The sequence below is a fragment of the Eptesicus fuscus genome, chromosome 3, assembly GCF_027574615.1.
Source record: "Eptesicus fuscus isolate TK198812 chromosome 3, DD_ASM_mEF_20220401, whole genome shotgun sequence".
Classification (NCBI taxonomy): domain Eukaryota; kingdom Metazoa; phylum Chordata; class Mammalia; order Chiroptera; family Vespertilionidae; genus Eptesicus; species Eptesicus fuscus.
The window spans coordinates 24145227-24165371 of NC_072475.1; the positions used below are offsets into that span (position 1 = coordinate 24145227).

At 43.0% G+C, this 20145-nt stretch overlaps 2 protein-coding genes and 1 pseudogene across 2 annotated transcripts in view; 2 read left to right on the plus strand and 1 right to left on the minus strand.

The window, feature by feature from the left end:
• The first annotated feature begins 535 nt into the window (after window positions 1-535).
• The window catches only part of C3H3orf80 (chromosome 3 C3orf80 homolog), a 36554-nt gene continuing 16944 nt past the window's right edge, over window positions 536-20145 (plus strand). The window contains exon 1 of the mRNA XM_054713692.1: window positions 536-1587. Within this exon, the coding sequence (XP_054569667.1) occupies window positions 536-1282 (747 nt within the window). The 3' untranslated portion in view covers window positions 1283-1587. The remainder of the gene's footprint in view (window positions 1588-20145) is intronic.
• LOC103286691 (40S ribosomal protein SA-like) lies at window positions 9706-10650 on the plus strand (annotated as a pseudogene).
• IFT80 (intraflagellar transport 80) overlaps window positions 16834-20145 on the minus strand; it is an 82890-nt gene continuing 79578 nt past the window's right edge. Inside the window, exon 18 of the mRNA XM_054713686.1 lies at window positions 16834-17251. Coding sequence (XP_054569661.1) covers window positions 17141-17251 — 111 coding nt within the window. The 3' untranslated portion in view covers window positions 16834-17140. The remainder of the gene's footprint in view (window positions 17252-20145) is intronic.

The window sequence follows — 20145 nt, forward strand, 5'->3', positions numbered from 1 at the left end:
TAAATAACATTCCTGGGGAAATCCAATCACTTAAAACGGAGACACCTACGCGAGGAAGCGCCCCCGCCCGTCTGGAGGGGAGGGCGCGACGGCTGAATTCATCCAGATCGGGGCGCTCCGGGGCTGAGCTCGGCGGGTTAACCCTTCCAGCCCCCGGGGGCGACCGGGAGGGCTCGGGAGAGCGCCGCGGGCCGGGCCGGGCCGGGATGCCCGCGGCGGCCCCGCGCGGGCGGCTGCTGCCATCTTGGGCGGCTCCGGGCGCCCTGCGCCTGGCCCCCGCGGCTGGGCGCGCGGGTTTAAGGTCAGCAGCTCAGGAAGCGGCTCCGGCGGCGAGGAGCGGCCGCCTCCCGCAGCCCCGGCGCGCCTCGGGCTCCTCCTCCCGCCCGAGCGTGGCCAAGTGAGGACTCTCCGGCCGCTACCTGCGGAGCGGCGCGCGGGGCCCGATCCGAGCGCCCGCGGAGGGGCCGGCGGGTGCGCGGGCGGACGGATTCCCCAAACCCCGGTCTCGGACTTGAGCGACGAGTCGGCGCCGGCCATGTGGGGACCCGGGGTCACGGCCGAGGGCCTTTCGGTGGCGCCGGCGCCGCCGCCGCTGCTGCCGCTGCTGCTGCTGCTGGCGCTGGCGCTGGTGGCGCCCTCGCGGGGCGGCGGGGGCTGCGCGGAGCTGGCGTGCGGCGAGCGGGAGCGCTGCTGCGACGCGGCCAACGCCACGGCCGTGCGCTGCTGCAAGCTGCCGCTGCACGCCTTCCTCGACAACGTGGGCTGGTTCGTGCGCAAGCTCTCCGGGCTGCTCATCCTGCTCGTCCTCTTCGCCATCGGCTACTTTCTGCAGCGCATCATCTGCCCCAGTCCCCGCAGGTACCCGCGCGGGCAGGCGCGGCCCGGGCAGGCGCGGCCGGGGCCGCCTGGGGGCGCCGGGCCGCCGGGAGCCGCGGGGCCGCCCGACGACGACGACGACTCGCCCGCGCTGCTGCGGGATGAGGCCGCCGCCGGCTCCCAGGACTCGCTGCTGGACAGTGGCGGCGGCGGTCGGGCCCGGGGAGGCGGCGGGTTCCTGGTCCCCTCCTGCGCCTCCGAGCACGAGCTGCGCTTAGTCTCGCCCGCCTTCCTGCAGCTGCCCAGCTACGAGGAGGTCAAGTACCTGCCCACCTACGAGGAGTCCATGCGGCTGCAGCAGCTCGGCCCCGGGGAGGTCGTGCTGCCCGTGTCGGTGCTCGGCCGCCCTCGAAGTGGCGGCCCCGGGGAGCACGACGGCGGCGAGGGCCGCTTCCCGCTCATCTGAGCGCCCGGGACGGGGCCCCTCGAGGACCACGAGGACCGAACTGGGCTGGGGGCTGCGGGTGGGACGCGCAGCTGGGATGGCCGTGGCCGCCAACAACTGCCTCTGACCTCGCCTGCCACCCCGGGCTAATCGCCCGATCGCCAGGCGACTGGATTGGGGTCACACGCTTTCTCTCGACCTTAAGTTTCCCTGCGTTTCGTTCGGTCCAAGGAAACGTTAGGCGCGCGCGCGGCGGGGCCACAGCAGCGGACCAGGCCAGAGCGCAACTTGGAAGGACGGTCCCCGCCTTCAGCTTGTGTTCCCTCGTAAGTGCCTGCTTCCCGAATCGGAGAACCCGTGAGCCCTTGAGTGCGTCCGGAGAAGGGCAGCATCCATTAGGGACGAGGGGGAAGGGACGGAGGTCCACTCCTGTCCCTCTCTCCAGGACAGGTCACCGTCTCCCAGGATGGGTGGAGAGGGAGGTGTGGTATGGGGCGAGCCGAGGCTGGAGACCGCAGCCTGGAAAGAGCAGGTTAGGGTGTGACCCAATGCCTCCCTTGAGAAGAACCCCCAAACCCTTGCGTGTCTTCCTGGCCAAGCATGGTCACAGCTGATGGCTCACAATTTGGTGGGGGAATACCCGTGATCTCCTGTTAGTTGCTGTACCTAATTTAAGATACAGGAATTACGTATATCCAAGACCACTATCTGTAAGAAAGTACAGTTGGACTTTGATTTTTCAATAACTGAGACTATATTTATATTTGTCTTTTATTTTTATATTTTTACCATGTATTGAACGTATCAGGATGGTATTTCTGCGATTAATGGCAAGATAATTGTTTGATCATCTTTTATAGGCCTTAATGGCCCAGAAATTGCCCACACTCTCAATTATTGTTTAATAAAATGTTGGACATTGTTTCATTTACAACGGGGAAAAAGGAGGCATGAGCGAATGAGGAAACATGTGACAACATGAAGGATACCTTATTTTCACTATTTGAGAAGAATAAATTTTATTTTTAGTACCGTGGCATAATATATAACTTTTATAATAACTATACATTATGTAGTCTTAAGTCTTCATTGTATCATTTACTACATAGTTATATGATACATATATGCCATACCATGAAGCACGATGCCATGCACTTTCCCCTCCATTTTCCATTTGGAATACATCCCACAACATGATACAAAACATAAGAACTTATTGTGACTTGTAACTCTTGTTTAAAGCCATAATTGTGCAGTAATGTGCTATAGAAGGATTCAGTCAACCTTTCTTAAGGGGGAAAAAAAGTGTCATTGTATCAGTTCTACCATTCTATAAAACGTCCTTTAAGCAAATGGTAAGATATTAAAATGCATTATGTTAATGTACATATACATATTGTCTATGTACAATACACATCTGGTATGCCATATAATTACTAGTGCTTATGATTATCATGAAAAGAAAAGAAGGAAAACAAAAGAGGTTTCTCTGCTTGAGGAAGGATGAGTATTAACATTAAGAAAGATTACATACATGGACCTCACACCTGTGTGTACCTAGAAACAAATGTTGTTCTTAGGATTGAAAAAGTCTGACAGTCCTGCGAAATCTGAAAATATCTGAATTGTTTTAGAAGAGGATGGTTTACTCTAAACTTTCAAAAGCTAATGACCCTGTCCTTAATATCCTCTGAAGTGTATTAAAACAGAAAAACATTAAAATCTTTCTCTCTGCCAATTTTATCAGATGTGTGGCTATATGGTGTTATATTAAAATGTGAAATGAGTATCTTTGTCATTCAAAAGCAGTTTTAAGCTGGGAATTGGCAAAAGCATCAGGAGCTGAGACAATATCAATTGAGAATGGTACATAATTTAATGAAATCAGGTTATATTGAATAATCACATATATTTATGTTTCTCAAACAGTGTAAATTTTAGTTACATGTGACTATCAGTACTACCCACCAATCAAACTGGAAAGTTGCCATATTCTTTTAAATGGTTTATCCTTTGAGATTACACTGTTTTAGACACTTCCTAAAATTCACCCATATCTGAAACGTCAACATAAACATCCAAGTATCAGCATATAAGGTATATCCTATATGTTGTTGCTACTAACATCTTGAACTTTACAGCAAAACCTTATTAAAAACACACTTATAATCTGGATCAAGTATATTTCCCTGTATGAACTATGGAACGCTTCTTTCCCTAAAAAATTCAGAATGTCTATAATGTAATACCAATCATGTAATGAGGTTCTCCTGATTTTTAAAATTACAAATTTTCCATTTGTTTTTCCCCTGTACATCGCACAAGCTTTTAGTCACATCCCCCAGTTGAATAAAAATGAGTTCGACTCCACTTTGTGGGGGTTTTCTGGTTTGTTTGATTTTGCATTTCATTGATTTACCAGATGATTTGTTCAGGCATAATTTTGTAGGGAAAAAATCTCAAGAACTATTTTTATTAGTGTATTATCAACATGTCTCATAGTAATACACATATATGTAATATATCATGTTAATACACACAGAATGTATGTGTTCACAGTGCTAGAATACCTGGATAGAAACATTTTTAAAGAGCTAAGGTCAGTATCTGGGTGTTCAGTTTTACAGATTTCACCTGGAAGTTATTTATTACATAGGACCAGTAGAAAATAGAAATGTAGAAAATAGTTACTAATGTAGAAACTACTTATTCTCTTACGTGTGTGTGTGTGTGTGTGTGTTGTGTATGTGTGTGTGTGTGTGTGATACTGTGGAGGATAGTCTGTGACTGATAATTTTTGCAAGGCTGCTTGCTACATATGTACACATTTTAACCAAATCCACCTGAGAGTATCAGTTCTCCAGTATTAACTAAGCCTTTGCTCCTGGCTTTCAATTATCAAAGTAATTCACAGACGAAAACATTTCAAGCGTATTTTATTTCCACTGACTTCTCATGAGAAGGGAAATAATGGTCCTGGATATGGTAAGAGTCCATCTGGAATGTGAGAGAACATGATTGATTTTCTAAATCACATATATATATCACCAGTTGCTTCAAAGCAATTTGTTATTGGCATTCAATATCATAACCAAGGGGAAAATGTCATCTTGAGATAGAATGATAGTTTTAAGAAGCCATTAATTGCCGCATTCTGCAAATGTGAGTGTGCTTCAACCATGGAAAATGGCATTCATTGGCAATTGTGCCAAATGGCATGAGGTGTGCTCTATAAGGAAAACAAGATTCAATTGTAAAGGCCAAAGGGAATATTAAGGAAATGGCCTCAACAGTTTAAAAGGCAATACCTTAATGTTGTCCAATACATGTATATGGTTTCTCTCAAATGGAATTAATAAAAGAAACAATTCAGAGCTAAAACTGATACGTTACAAACACAAGTATGGTGTTCAGATTTATACAATATTCCGCATTGACTTGTGTAAAAATCTCACAAATCATAACCAATTTGGATTTCCAGATTAAGAGAAACAGCAATGAGTTGTTTTATTTTGAGCAACCCAGCCACTAACCATCTCTCCAAACGTGTAAGTTGCAGACAACCAATCAGCAGAATACTGGCAAGTTTATACCTGACCTTACTGGTTTAGAGTTTACTTTTTCATTCTCTCGTCCATTGGCAAAAAGGCTAATAACTGGTAGGCAAAGGAAAGATATTTTATCAACCAAAGAATGAATCAGCAACCAGCAAATTGCAAAAATAATTAAGACCTCCTATTTTCCATAGGGCTGGAAAGGATGTCTTCATTCTTTTTTTTTTAATTTTGCCTATAATCGAATGTCAAATAAAACCTATACTTTAAGTAGCTATAGAACATAACGTTTTAATTTCTTTTACTTACAGAAATCACTTGTTTTATGACAAAAAAATTATACTGTAAAGAATATTTATGCTTGCCATGAAACTAAAGATCATCACATTTTCCCTCAACTCCTCCGAAACACATCTCTTAGAATTCCAAATTAATCTTTGCTGTGATATATCACTCTGGTTTTGACTTGGCCTTTTGCACAAAGTTTGTTCTCTGGATAAAACAGTCTTTTCCAAGGTGTTTCCTTTGTTTTCTATTTGCATCTGACTGTGGAGGTTTCCGGGTTTACATTCTGATAGATATTCTGCATGAGTTCCTCTTTGGCTCCCTCTGGATGTGCTATCTGTTTTACTGGGTAGACTAGAATACACCTCTAGCTTTACATTACTTTTATTCCTGCTTCTAGATTATCTTTTTTGTGTGTTTTTTAAATATATTTTTATTTATTTCAGAGAGGAAGGGAAAGGGAGAGGGAGATAGAAACATCAATGATGAGAGAGAATCATCGATTGGCTGTCTCCTGCACACCCCACACTGGGGATCAAGCCCACAACCGATTTATCTGAGAAACTGTCAATAGTTTTTTTCTGCTCCTCTGTTGGCTGTAGTTGTTTCATCAGACAAAAATATTAGAAACTTCTGGGTTTACTCCTATTTTATTTTGGTCTGTGTGAATTTCCTCTTCTGTATTGGTCAAAGATTTTACCAGAACAAAATTAATTTTATTTTCCTGGGTCTTAAAAGTATCTTCTCTTCAGTTGTAGATTTAACTTTTTTCTTGCAAACTCTTTATTGGTTTGTCACCTTTTTCCATGTGCACAGCTCCTGTTGAACCAGCCAAGCTATCAGATTCCGGTAGACTTATACCAGTTTTACTTCTTCCCTGAGGTAACAGTTTCTGTCTTTTGTTTCACAGTTTTTTTTTCTTAGAAGCTCTTCACAGGATTCTTTTCATCTTTCTCTCTTTCTTTCTTAAAAATATCTTTTTTATTGATTTCAAAGAGGAAGGGAGAGGAGGAGAGAGAGAGAAACATCAGTGATGAGAGGCAATCATTGATCGGCTGCCTCCTGCACACCCCACACTGGGGATCAAACCCACAACCCGAGCATATGACCTTGACTGGAATCAATCCTGGAACCCTTAAGTCTACAGGCCGACGCTCTATCCACTGAGCCAAACTGGCTAGGGCGAGCTCCGATTTCTTTACATTTATCTTTGCACGTTATCTGTTTGACTAGGTGAATGTTTAGATTCTTGAAATTTTTGTTTGTTTTTAGGGTAGATCTTGTTCTTTGACCAACTCTATCTTGCAAGTTCTTTGGCCACACGTCTTCAGTTTCAGGGGAATTTGTTTTGGATTCATACCAGTATTCACAAGTATTACAAGAGGAATTTTCTTCAAGTCCACTACAGTCAACCTCCAAACAGTGTGTCTTGTTTGGATTCTGCCTTAAGTGTTTGGTTCCAAGAAGTCTTTAATTGCATTTTTCTTTTTTTCTTGATGGTTTCAACAAAGAATCGATACCTGTTGGCTTCAGGTTTTCTTTTGGTATTTTTTAAAAAGTTTTTTACAGCCTTCTACATTTTTTTATTAAAAAACTAGAGGCCCAGTGCACGGATTCGTGCACTAGTGGGGTCCCTCCCACGGGCTGGGGAGGGATTGTGGGAGGGCTCCAGGGCATGTCCAACTGGTCTCGCCCAGTCCCAATTGGCCAGATCCCAGCCGCAAGCTAACCGACCGGTCGGAGTGTCTGCCCCCTGGTGGTCAGTGCGCATCATAGCGACTAGTCAAACAGTCGAACAGTTGGACACTTAGCATATTAGGCTTTTATTATATAGGATGAGTACACTCTGTGTTCTAGTATTTTTTCTCTTTGTTTTCTTAAATAGTATTTTTCACATCTTTTATTACAGATATCTTAGGTTTTTCTTGTAATTTCTCTGATATATCTGAATCCTTACTAAAAGGGTTTCCTGTGAATAAATTTTCAAAATTTGGAATAGCCATAAGTAATTGTAATGTCTTTCAGATCTTCTCCTGGATGTACCTTAGAATTCTGTGTTAAGTTTTATCACACCTGTAGGATTTTCTATTGATTCACATCTCTGCTTTGGGGTTGTCATGAGGTTCTTGACACCTGTCAAGTCTCCTACTTGACTTCCCTTTTCCTTAGGTGTTTTGTCTGCAGTGTCTGTGTGGCTGCCTATGGGTTCAGCCTTTTCCACATGCGTTCTCAGAAGTTTCCTGATTAACTATCAGTTTGGCCGACTCACAATTCTCCCTGGGAGCTGTCCTAAGTTTCTTGTTGATTGTCTTCTCTTCTGGGTCCACAGTTTGCTGTTGGGTCTTTCGCTGGTTCTGCCTTTTCCTTGGTTCCTACACAATCGGTTGATACCTGTGAGGTTTTCATCTTTTCTGCATGTCCACTTGGGAGGTAAGGGGTTCTGGTTGCTTTCGCTCTCTAGTTGCACGGCTTGCTTTGGTGTTTTTACAAGCTCTTTGCTGCCAACCAGGTCTCCTTCCACAGAGTCTGCATTGTCCTCAGTTCCCCGCGCAGTCTCCGGAGTGTCCTTAGATTTTATACTCCTTCTGGATTCTGCTTTCAAGTGTTCCTAAGCTCTCTGTGGACATCATCGTCATGTATTTGCCCCTCTGGTTCTTTTGGTGTTTACAAGAGCTCCCTGATAGCTGCTGGTCTTCCGTGGGTTCTGGTTTTATTTTAGGTGCCCTCAGCACTCCTGTGAGGATTCTTAGAAGAGTTTTTGTTGGCTCTGGTGTGTGCTTTGCATGCTTCTAAGCTTTCTGTGGCAATCAGCACCGTTTATTTGCTCCTGTTTCTTTGGTATGGTGGGAGCTCTCTGATACCAGCCACATCTCCCACAGTTCTGCCTTTCCTTCTGGTGTTTTCAGCAGTGTTCTGAGGAGCCTTAGAGTTTCTGCTTTGGAGTTTTAAGCTTTCTGTGGACACCTAATTTTGTTTTAATAAATATCTGTAATCTTTGTTATTAACAATGTCACAAGTTAATTCCTGAAATGTATAATACTACATTTGAGTTCTGGCAATTCTTTATCGTTATTTCTAGCACATTATGTTAAATGTCATTATATCTAGCATGCTCTGAAAATTTGGTAGCAATTCACATTTTAGTCTTTCTTCCAAAGAACAAAACGTAAATATGTGCACAACTTTAGATACATTCTTGGTAGTTGCTGTGGAGGTGACACTTTTCATTTGTTTTCATGATGATTGTAACAATAATAACTAGACTTCATAGAATGCTTACTTGTACCAGGCACTGTGCTAGGCATTTTACATATATGATCTCATTTTAAACTCACAGCAGGAGCTGAGGATCACTTATTCCATTTTATAGATGAGAAAAGTGCAGCTCAGAGGTTGAGTCGTGTGCCCATGGCCGGTAAGTGGGAGCTTCAGGAGGTAAATCCAGCCTGTCTGTCTGCAGAGCTGGTCCTCTTAACCACTAACCTTCTCAACGTGTTTTCACCTCGTGAAATATCTTATCGTCAGGGCTGTGGCTGTAGCTACAGAGCATCACACTAGCATCGCTTTCTGTTTTTTCACAGGCGAAATAAGGTAGCTATTATTTGTTCTTTGCTATTTTAAGGAAATATTATTAAAATAGAATCTGGGCCAGGAATCTTTAATAACTCAAAAAAAAATTATTTGTGGGAATGCAGAAATGTTTCCTAGATAAAACCTGAAATGGTCAACAAAAACAACTCAACTGTTGTTCTTTTCCATCTTATTCAGCCAATTCCTTAAGCAACAAATGTGCCTCCTTCCTGGTCTGACTTTATTAATTTTGAAAATTGAAAAAGCATTTCTTTAAAATAGCTGGTGAATCTTGTCCAATATTTTTTAAAAGGAAAAGAAACAGATGGTTTCTGTATGCTCAGCATAAAAATGAGAACCATAGACTCTAACATTAGAATGAAATACCCCGGGCCAGCCAACACTGAGGCAAGGACAAAAAGCGCTTCCTAACTGAAGATTCTGTTGGTAGGGTATGACCGCTTGCTAAGACTTCAGACGGTGTGAGAGACTGGTTTACACTTGGGCGACCTAGTGAATCTCTGGGCTCCAGATTTACTAGTCTTATGACCATAAGCAAGTTGCTTAACTTCTCCAAGTCTAGTTTCTCATCTGCAAACTGGGGAGAGGACTACCTCCAATGAAGTATTCATTTCAATGAATATTAAGGTAATGTATAGAAAGCACTCAACAACTATGCCCAGGGCATGAACATGTATTTCAAGTGGGAGTAGACACATATGGTCATCACTGGGTTCTTGGTGTGAAATTCAAATACACTTGTGGGGATTCAAAAACCTTTCCAGTTAATCATGGGCATTAACCATTTGAATTAAGAATAGAAACACTTTTAGGAAAAACAAAAATTAACTTAAAAAAAATCTGTCATCTGGTCTTAATGGCTGGTTTTGGTTGAGGTGATACACTGTGGTTGAAAACCTGGGTAGGAAAAGAGACACTGGGTTTGGGCAGGCGAGGAAGGGCTAATAGTGGCAGACTGAATGAAATGGAAATGGTTAGGAGTGTGGATATCTTGCTTTCTGTGCTACCCAGGGAGGGCTCCATACGGTGCTGTTCTCGGTTCCCACGTAACTTAAAGGGAAACTTTTCACAATGTCCGGAGCCCTTGATGTCCTGCAAATGAAGGAGGAGGATGTCCTCAAATTCCTTGCAGCAGGAACCCATTTAGGTGGCACCAACCTTGACTTCCAGATGGAACAGCGCATCTACAAAAGGAAAAGTGATGGCTCCTACATCATCAATCTGAAGAGAACCTGGGAGGAGCTTCTGCTGGCAGCTTGGGCCATTGTTGCCATCGAAAACCCAGCTGACGTCAGTGTCATATCGTCCAGGAATCCTGGCCCGCGAGCTGTGCTGAAGTTTGCTGCTGCCACTGGAGCCACTCCTATTGCCGCTTCACTCCTGGAACCTTCACCAACCAGGTCCAGGCAGCCTTCCGGGAGCCGAGACTTCTGGTGGTTACTGACCCCAGGGCTGACCACCAGCCTCTCACAGAGGCGTCTTATGTTAACCTGCCCACCATTGCTCTGTGTAACACAGACTCCCCTCTGCACTATGTGGACATTGCCATCCCTTGCAACAACAAGGGGGCTCACTCAGTGGGTCTGATGTGGTGGATGCTGGCCCGGGAAGTGCTATGCATGCGTGGCACCACCTCCCATGAACACCCGTGGGAGGGCATGCCTGATCTTTACTTCTACAGAGATCCTGAGGAGATTGAAAAGGAAGAGCAGGCCGCTGCTGAAAAGGCTGTGACCAAGGAGGAGTTTCAGGGTGAATGGACTGCTCCTGCTCCTGCATTCACTGCTGCTCAGCCTGAGGTCGCAGACTGGTCTGAAGGCATGCAGGTGCCCTCTTACCCATTCAGCAGTTTCCTACTGAAGACTGGAGTGCTCAGCCTGCCACTGAAGACTGGTCTGCAGCCCCCACTGCTCAGGCTACTGAATGGGTAGGAACAACCACTGAGTGGTCCTAAGCTGTTCTCCCACAAATTCTTAACAGAACGGAAATAAGGTGGATGGAAAATAAAGTTTCTGAAAGTTGTGTAAAAAAAAAAAAGTGTGGATATCTTGAGATGCTAGTGGGACAAAGGTGGGAAGAGCTAGAAAGATAGGCCACTGGAGTAGGGGATTGGGATACTGGATCTTGAGACTTCATAGACAGAGAAGCTGTGGGTGAGGACAAGGGCGAAGCAGTGGCCTTAGAAGTGGGTCCTGGAGAAGGGACATCAGGGCTGTCGGAGCAGAGGAGGGTACAGGCTGCCGGGAGAATACAAGTTGAGGAGGTAGAGGAAGGCAAGTGGAGCAGTGGGGACAAATGCATTGGCCCAAGGGACACTGAAACCCACTCAGGTGTAGTGGAAACAAGTCTGATATACAGGCTTCCATATGAACATTTCTGATTTTTAACCTGAAGAAGAGACAGCCAGGGCACAATAACTGTCATTAAATATTTAAAAGGCAAACTTATAGAAATGAAATTAATTGTATTTTATAGGGCTCCAAATGATAAACTTCCCACAAAGATTTAAAAAACAACTCACAAATACATCTATTATCCTATCCATCCATTTACTTATCCATGCACCTGTTCATCCAGACATCCAGCCATTCTTTAACTTACACCAAAACTAGTTTAAAGTCATTTACAAAAGGGCACACACCAAAAAAGACCCCCCAAAAGTAAATGAAGAAACCAAGGCAAATAGGAAAAGAAGAGTTGGAAAATAAGGCTATTCCTTTGTTCTGGGCTTTTTAGCAGGAAATACAAAGAAAGAAACAGATCATTTAAAAGATTCTGGTTTGTAAATAAAAACTAGACGAGTTGCGTCAGAGCACCAATCTTCCTGGCCCTGCGATCTGGGAGATGCCTGTCCTGTGAGGCCTCATAAAGAGGACACTGTTATGTCAGGTCTAACACATTCGACCACCTCTACGCCAACTATGTTCCAGGGGCTCCTAAACAGGAGAGCCTCCGTACAGGCCAATGGCATCAAAGTGCAGCTCGCTACAACTTTTCAAAGGGTCTGAATAAAGTAGTACAGGAACTCAATTCCTGATGCTTTGGTCTAATCCCAAAACAGGTTATAGTCTAGAGCAGTGGTTCTCAACCTTTCTAATGCCGCGACCCTTTAATACAGTTCCTCATGTTGTGATGACCCCCAACCATAAAATTATTTTCGTTGCTACTTCATAACTGTAATTTTGCTACTGTTAATGAATCGTAATGTAAATATCTGTGTTTTCCGATGGTCTTAAGAATTTGTGTAAGAACTGCTAGCAGGGTCGCCTAAGACCATTGGAAAACACAGATATTTACATTACGATTCATTAACAGTAGCAAAATTACAGTTATGAAGTAGCAACGAAAATAATTTTATGGTTGGGGGTCATCACAACATGAGGAACTGTATTAAAGGGTCGCAGCATTAGAAAGGTTGAGAACCACTGGTAGAGGAATGAGTGACTACATAACTTGTAAACTATTCTCCTAAAATGTTATTTCTCTCAGACCTTTTAAAAGCCATCTTATTGCTTTTATAAATTACAAACGTATATTCAAACACACATGGACCCTAAAGATTCCTACAAAAAAAAAAAAAAAAAAAACCCCACACAGAATAAATGAACCACTCAAGTCTCAGGACACGATATCAATATACAATAATCAATTGCATAAAAAATAATAAAATACGTAGGCATAAATTTAACCAAAGAAATGAAAGACCTGTACATTTGAAAGAGTCGGTCTTAAAAGTTCTCATCACACACAAAAAATGCTAACTATGTGTGGTGACAGATGTTAACTGGACTTATTGTGGTGATCATTTTATAATATATACAAATATAAAATCATCATGCTGTACACCTAAAACTAATATATTGTTACTATATAAGCCAATGATATCTCAATTTAAAAAAAACCTGCCCAGCCTGTGTGGTTCAGTGGTTGAACATCGACCTATAAACTAGGAGGTCATGGTTCGATTCCCAGTCAGGGCACATGCCTGGGTTGCGGGCTTGATTCCCAGTAGGAAGGGCAGCCGATCAATCATTCTCTCTCATTATTGATGTTTCTCTCTCTCTCTCTCTCTCTCTCTCTCTCTCTCTCTCTCTCCCTCTCAAATAAATTAAAAATAAATACATAAATAAAGGCACCTCCCAAGCTGGGGGTACTATAGATTCTGGGACCAAGTTGTCAACGCTTATGACCTCACATTTACTGCTTATTAGGGCTGATTCCAGTTGAACTGCCTGACATCTCTATGCCTCAATTTCTTCTGAGAAGGAAACTAAAAGCAGTACATCAGAGGGTAAAGCTCTTAGAGCCTGGCACCCAGTAAAGGTTACATATCAGGTGGTTGGCATTGTCACTGCAAATGGATTTGGGAGCGAGGAGGGGTCAAAGCTATCTGAGGCCATAAAAAAGTTTTCTGCATTGAGCTCTGAGGAACTCCTACATTCCAGAATGTGTCAGAAGTGGACCTTTAATAGTTATCAAAAGCCCTATATGTACATAGCCTTGATTCAGCAGTTAAATCCCAACTAGAAATCTATCCCATGGAAATAATCAGGTCCTATGCAAAGATCTGATTACAGGGAAACCCGTTGAAGCACTGGTATAAATTATCCCATGTTGATTAAAGAAATTCTGTTCTAGCCATACAAAGCAGGATTCTGCAGCCTTTAAACTATGACAAAACATCTATTGGGGGGTGGAAGTGGCCAGGGAGAGGTCATTGGGGAAAAAGGAGACATGTAATACTTTAAACAATGAAGAATTTTTTTTTTTTTTTTTTTTTTTTTTAATATTTTTATTGAGGTATTATATGTGTACATATCTTACTATTACCCCCCCCCACCCCACACCCACACATGCCCTCCCCCCCCCAGAGTTTTGCGTCCATTGTTTATGCTTATATGCATGCATACAAGTCCTTCGTTTGATTTCATAACTCCCCCACCTTTCCCAAACTTTCCCCCTGTACTTTGAAAGTCTGTTTGATGCTTTACTGTCTCTGTATCTATCTTTTTGTTCACCACTTTATAATGTTCTTTACTATCCCTAAATGAGTGAGATCATGTGGTATTTTTCTTTCATTGACTGGCTTATTTCACTTAGCATAATGTTCTCCAATTCCATCCAGGTTGCTGCAAATGATGAGAATTCCTTCTTTTTTATGGCAGCATAGTATTCCATTGTGTAGATGTACCACAGTTTTCCGATCCAGTCATCTGCTGATGGGCACCTAGGCTGTTTCCAAATCTTAGCTATTGTAAATTGTGCGGCTATGAACATAGTGGTGCATATATCCTTTCTGATTGGTGTTTCTAGTTTCTTCGGATATATTCCCAGGAGTGGGATTACTGGGTCAAATGGGAGTTCCATTTTCAGTTTTTTGAGGAAACTCCATACTGTTCTCCACAGTGGCTGCACCAGTCTGCATTCCCACCAGCAGTGCACGAGGGTTCCTTTTTCTCCGCATCCTCGCCAACACTTGTTGTTTGTTGATTTGTTGATGATAGCCATTCTGACAGGTGTGAGATGGTACCTCATTGTTGTAGGAATTTTAAAAAACAGCTATTAATATGGAAATATGGTTATAATTTAATATATCATTGAGGGACAGAGCCAGTAATAAAACCTTATTACAATATAAATACATGCACAAGAAAATTCAGTTTTTAAATCCATCTTTTATGCCACTGCACTGAAATACTCCAATAGATGTGTAGAACCGACCCGTATTTATTTTTTGCTTAAATTTTTAATTACTTAGGTAATAACACATACATCTTCCTATTTAAAAAAGGAAAATATTATAATAAAAGTCCCCTCTTAACACATGACCCTCAATCCCTGCCCACTCCTCCAACTTGAGAGTTAACCACTGTGTAGTATCCTTCTAGAATAGTCTCTATATTTTTATTGCATATAGCTGTATCCACAGTAAACATATATGTATAGTACAGGTTTGCACCAAACGCTTTTGTTTCTGTACAATTTTATCACACGTGTAACTTTATGTAACCACCACCACAATCAAGACAGGGAGCTGTCCCATCACCACAGAGCTGCCTCCTGCCACTCTGCATAGCCTTAAAGCCACATCCACCTTCTTCCTCTCACTAGACCCTAACCTCTGGTAACTGCTCTCCATCTCTGTATTTTATTTCAAGAATTTAATCCTCTAGCACATTGTAAATATTAATCTCTATGAAAGTACCCTCTAGCACAAGCATGTCAAACTCAAAGGCCAACATGGGTCAAATAAACAAAGTTGAAGTTTATGTGGGCCGCATAAAAACAAAAGCTTCAATTTTCATAGAAACGTAGGTTTATTTCGATAGAAACATACTGAATACAAAGGGCTGAAATAAATGAGTAATCATTAACATAAGATAATAGAACATTTTAAGAAAAATTAATATTCTTTCTTGAACATTAACTTACCAGACACTGAATAACTGCACAAATTAATAAGCATAACGCAAATAAACCTGTTTTTCTTGTTCTCCGAAAGCAAAATATTTCCTATTGCACACACCAAACAAGTCAGTCCAAGACTAATGATGTGGCAATTGGCTGCTAAAATATTTGCTGCTAGTATTAGTGGAGAGAAATGGTGCGCCTGTGCTTAAGACACAAAAGGGAAATGAGTGCAACACAATTATAGTAATCAGTCATTAGCGAACATTGCAGTTCGTTATTAATAATTATGTGTAAAGGATATTGTAAAAATTAAGTTACGAAATTTTTATTAAAACGATTCTTACATACTGTTATATTGGCTGGGCTGCAAAAATATTCATTGTGGACCACATGTGGCCCGTGGGCCACGAGTTTGACATGCTTGCTCTAGCATTTAATGCTAGGCATGTGGAGTGTCTTGGCTTGCAAATCTAGTTTGTTATTTTTTGTGTAGAAGTAAACATTATTTGTCACTAGCTCTCTAGTACAGTCCCAGTTGACTTTAGAAAAAGAAAACATACTTTCGGTAGATGTTTTATTGCTCCTGAAGTGAATAATTTTAAACTCTCTATTTTGGTGATAATATTTCCCAAATAGAGATAGGCTTACAGCCACTTGATTTACTTCCACAGATTTATAAAGTGTTTTTCCAATTAAAAATTTTAATATGAACACTGCTTTACAGTGGAAGAGTATCAAGATCATTTTTGATAATCTAGAACATCTGGAAACATCTGAAAAATTGAATTGCTCTGAACTGTTTTGAAATGGTCTATTTTAGAAATCTCTACAGTTAAAAAGTTATGCACAGTGCATGGCGAGCACATGATCCACGGGTCACAAGTGGCCAGGAGTGATGTCCAATAGCTCAAGTCAAATTGTAGGGAAAGAGTAGCTTCAGAGCAAAGCAGGCAAAATGAAAAATGAGCTTGTGTCTCCCCACCTGCCCCCACAGACCTCTCCTCTCTCCTAGACCTTCCCAAACAGGAATTCTGTACTCATTCAACAATAACCCCCCATTTTCCCTTCCCTAGCCCCTGGCAACCAGCATTCTCATTTCTGTCTCAATGAACTTGCCTATTTTAGGTAGCTCCAATAAGTGGGGTCATACACATGTGGGGTCATATCCTTATTTCACTTAGGGCAGTGGTCGGCAAACTCATTAGTCAACAGAGCCAAATATCAACAGCACAACGATTGAAATTTCTTTTGAGAGCCAAATTTTTTAAACTTAAACTTCTTCTAACGCCACTTCTTCAAAATAGACTCACCCAGGCTGTGGTATTTTGTGGAAGAGCCATACTCAAGGGGCCAAAGAGCCACATGTGGCTCGTGAGCCGCAGTTTGCTGACCATGGACTTACGGTAATACTTTCAAGGTTCATCCATGTTGTAGCATGTGCCAGAATGCGACTCCTTCTTAAGGCTGAATAATAATATTCCACTATACGTACATACATTTGTTTATCCATTCATCTGTTATCCATTCATCTTTTTGTCCACCTTTTTACTACTGTGAATAATGCTATGAACATTGTTATACAAGTATACGTATTATTGTACATTTTCATAAATCCATCCTCCTGTATTTTTGTTGTATAAATAAACTTTTAGAGCACTTTATGATTTAGAAGTCAAACAGAAATTAATGATAGCATACATTTTTAAAAGTATAATATTTTATTATCAGCATTAATATTTGTTCATGTTGAAGATTCAGGGATAAAATAATGGACAAAAATGTGGAATGTAAGCAACACTACATAGACGTATCATAAATATATAGGAATGTTTTGCGAACTATTAGACTAAAAAATATAAAAGATGAAATTACATCAATAATTGTGTTTAGTCTTTCTGAATATACTTTTAGCATTAAATACACAGCAAGTGCTCATATTTAAAGATTCTACCTTTCTCTTTAGTGAAGAACACAGGCTTTCCCTGGTTTATCAGAATTAGTTTCAGCAGGTAAAACTTCTTAAAGATAAGCATGGCATTTAGTGCTTTTGCCCTAAAATCTTGCTGGATTGGCTGCTTGATGATCGCTCTCGTTCTTTAGTAATTTCCATCTCAATTTTTACTTTGATTTTCTCCCAATCTATTTGGAGCTGCAGTAGAAAAAAAGACATTTTTGCTTAATCCAAAGAAACCAAGAATAAACAAAAATAGAATGCATGACTTCTAAAACATTAGAGTAAAAGGGCATGAAAGAAAAGTTCAGAAAAACTAATGCTAAAAAAAATATAGCTTTAAGAATAAGACCAACCATAACAATAAGCACAATAAAAAGCAAATACTCTCATTGTGATTCAAAAGACCAGAATCTTGTTGTAGAAGCTTATAAAAGGCACATCCAAACAGTGCCCTGGAGCCTCGGAATTCTGTGCAGGGGAGAATATGGACTGCTCTCCACCAAGCCTGTTGCAAATGGCTCAGCTCTTCACTGCTTATATTCTGAAATTTACATTAGAGGCCTAGCTCTGAGGAAAGACAGGACAGCATTTGCTTTCCTTGAGCATACTCGGCAAAAATGGCTTCTTAAAAATATAAAATTATAGTGGTGATTAAAACAAAGATGTAAAGTATCAGAGGAAGTAGTGGGAAAGCAAGGCTGGGACACACAACAAGAATCACTGACAAGTGATAATATTTGAGTCTACTTCCTTCCCTTTGATCCTTGCTGATGCACCTCTGCCCTGCCCTCATTACATTTGGTACCAGGCATGGACTCTGCCCTAAGTCCTATGAACAATTTCTTTAAGAAAAAGCATTCTTCTGTTTTTAAGTCCATCTTTTATGCCACTGCATTAAAATACTCCAACAAATGTATAGAACTGTCCTGTCTTTTTTTTTTTTTGCTTAAATTTTTAATTCCTTAGGTAATAACAGCTACATCTTCCTGTTTAAAAAATAAAGGAAAATATATATATATTAAGAGCCAGGGTCCGTAATGTCCAAAACGACCGAAGGGATGACTGAGCCAGGCTGTGCATGCAGCAGGCTCGGGTGGGCAGGGACTGGTGAGCGGGCTGAACTGCTGACCTCTTGGAGAGAGAGAGAGGCAGGGCTGATCAGCAGCTGCCCCAGGCTGCTGGCGAGGCCCGAAGAGAGAAGCAGTGTCTGATCCGCAGCCTCCATGGCAGCTGCTGATCAGCCCTTGCCTCTCTCTCCAGTCCTCGCCAGCAGCCACGCCTCTCTCTCTCTAAAGGCTTGGCCAGCAGCCTGGGGCAGCTGCTGATCAGCCCCACCTCTCTGATCAGGCCTGGAGATAGGCCTGGAGACGCTGACTGGCATAGCAACTGACCAATCAGAACCAAATCTGGGTGAACTGCGAGGAGCCAATGGCTGCCTAGGAGGTGGAGCTTTTGACACTGACTGGCATAGAAACCGACCAATCAGAACATAATCTGGGTGAACTGCGAAGGCAGAACTTAAGGTGGGGGCTGAAGAGGGGTTTTAAGGGCAACAGCTGCTTGGTGTAAGGTGTAAGAAAGCGGTTTAATTTTTTAATGACCAGTTTGGCAGTATAGTGCATGTGGCTGGCTATCAGTCCAGATATAGGGATTATGTATTTTTGTCTGCCAAGAGCATCTCCTCCTGCTGAAAAAGGCTTCCTACCCCCATTTAAGCAATCCTATCCTATATAATCTATCTATACTAATAAAAGGGTAATATGCTAATTAGACTGGGTCAACCGGCCATCTTCCGGACATCCGACTTCCTTCCGTACAAAGCCATGGGGGTGGGGGCTGAGGCAGAGACAGTTAGAGGTGATCAGGCTGGCAGGGGAGGGCAGCTGGGGGTGAGATCAGGCTGGCAGGGGGTTAGGGGCAATCAAGCTAAGCTGGCAGGGGAGAGCAGTTAGGGGCGAGATCAGGCAGGCAGGGGAGGGCAGTTGGGGGCGAGATCAGGCCAGCAGGGGAGGGCCATAGGGGGTGAGATCAGGCCGGCAGGGGAGGGCAGTTGGGGGCAAGATCAGGCCTGCAGGGGAGAGCAGTTGGAGGTGAGATCAGGTTGGCAGGGGAGGGCAGTTAGGGGCGATCAGGCAGATAGGCAGAGGCAGTTAGGGGCGATCAGGCAGGCAGACAGAGAGGTTAGGGGTGATCAGGGCAGGCAGGCAGAGGGGTTAGGGACAATCAGGCAGGCAGAGGCAGTTAGGGGCAATCAGGCAGGCAGGTGAGCAGTTAGGAGCCAGCAGTCCCAGATTGTGAGGGATGTCCAACTGCTGGTTTAGGGATTGGGCCTAAACCAGCAGTCGGACATCCCCCAAGGGGTCCCTGATTGGAGAGGGTGCAGGCTGGGCTGAGGGAACCCAGCACACCCCCTGCATGAATTTCATGCACCAGGCCACTAGCCTATATTATAAAAGGCCAGTGACTGTAATGCCGTAACATCGTAACGACCAAACAACCGGTCACCAGGAGGTGCATTGATGGGTCTCGCAGCTCAGCGGGTCTCAGTCCCGTGGCACGGCAGGTCTGGGGGTCCCGCCAGTGCAGTGGGCCTCAGGGACCCACCGGCATGGCGGGCCTGGGGGTCCCGCCGGCGTGGTGGGTCTGGGTCTCATGAGATTTCGCACACTGGGCCTCTAGTATTACAATAAAAGTCCCCTCTAACACCTGACCCTCAATCCCTGCCCACTCCTCCAAAAAGTTTGGAGATCACTAATTGAGGAATGTGTGTCCTCTCAGGCAAGACATGGGAAAACTAGGTCCTAGTTTAAGCAAACTGACTTACTGTGAAATAGATCCAAAATCCTAAGACTGAGCCAAAAGTGAAAAGGTTTTCACCTTCATGTAGAGGAGCTGGGTGGAATAAGTAATATTACACCAGACTAAAGTACTATTTGATGCTTGAACAGATTTATCTTAAGTCCCTGAGAGATTAACCTTAACAGGAATTCCTGCCTTCTTTATTTTGTGCTGGAAGTTGATGGAATTACGTATTTGGTTCTTTTTTATTCCTATATCCTTTATCCAAATTTCTGTGAATTAATTTGGGG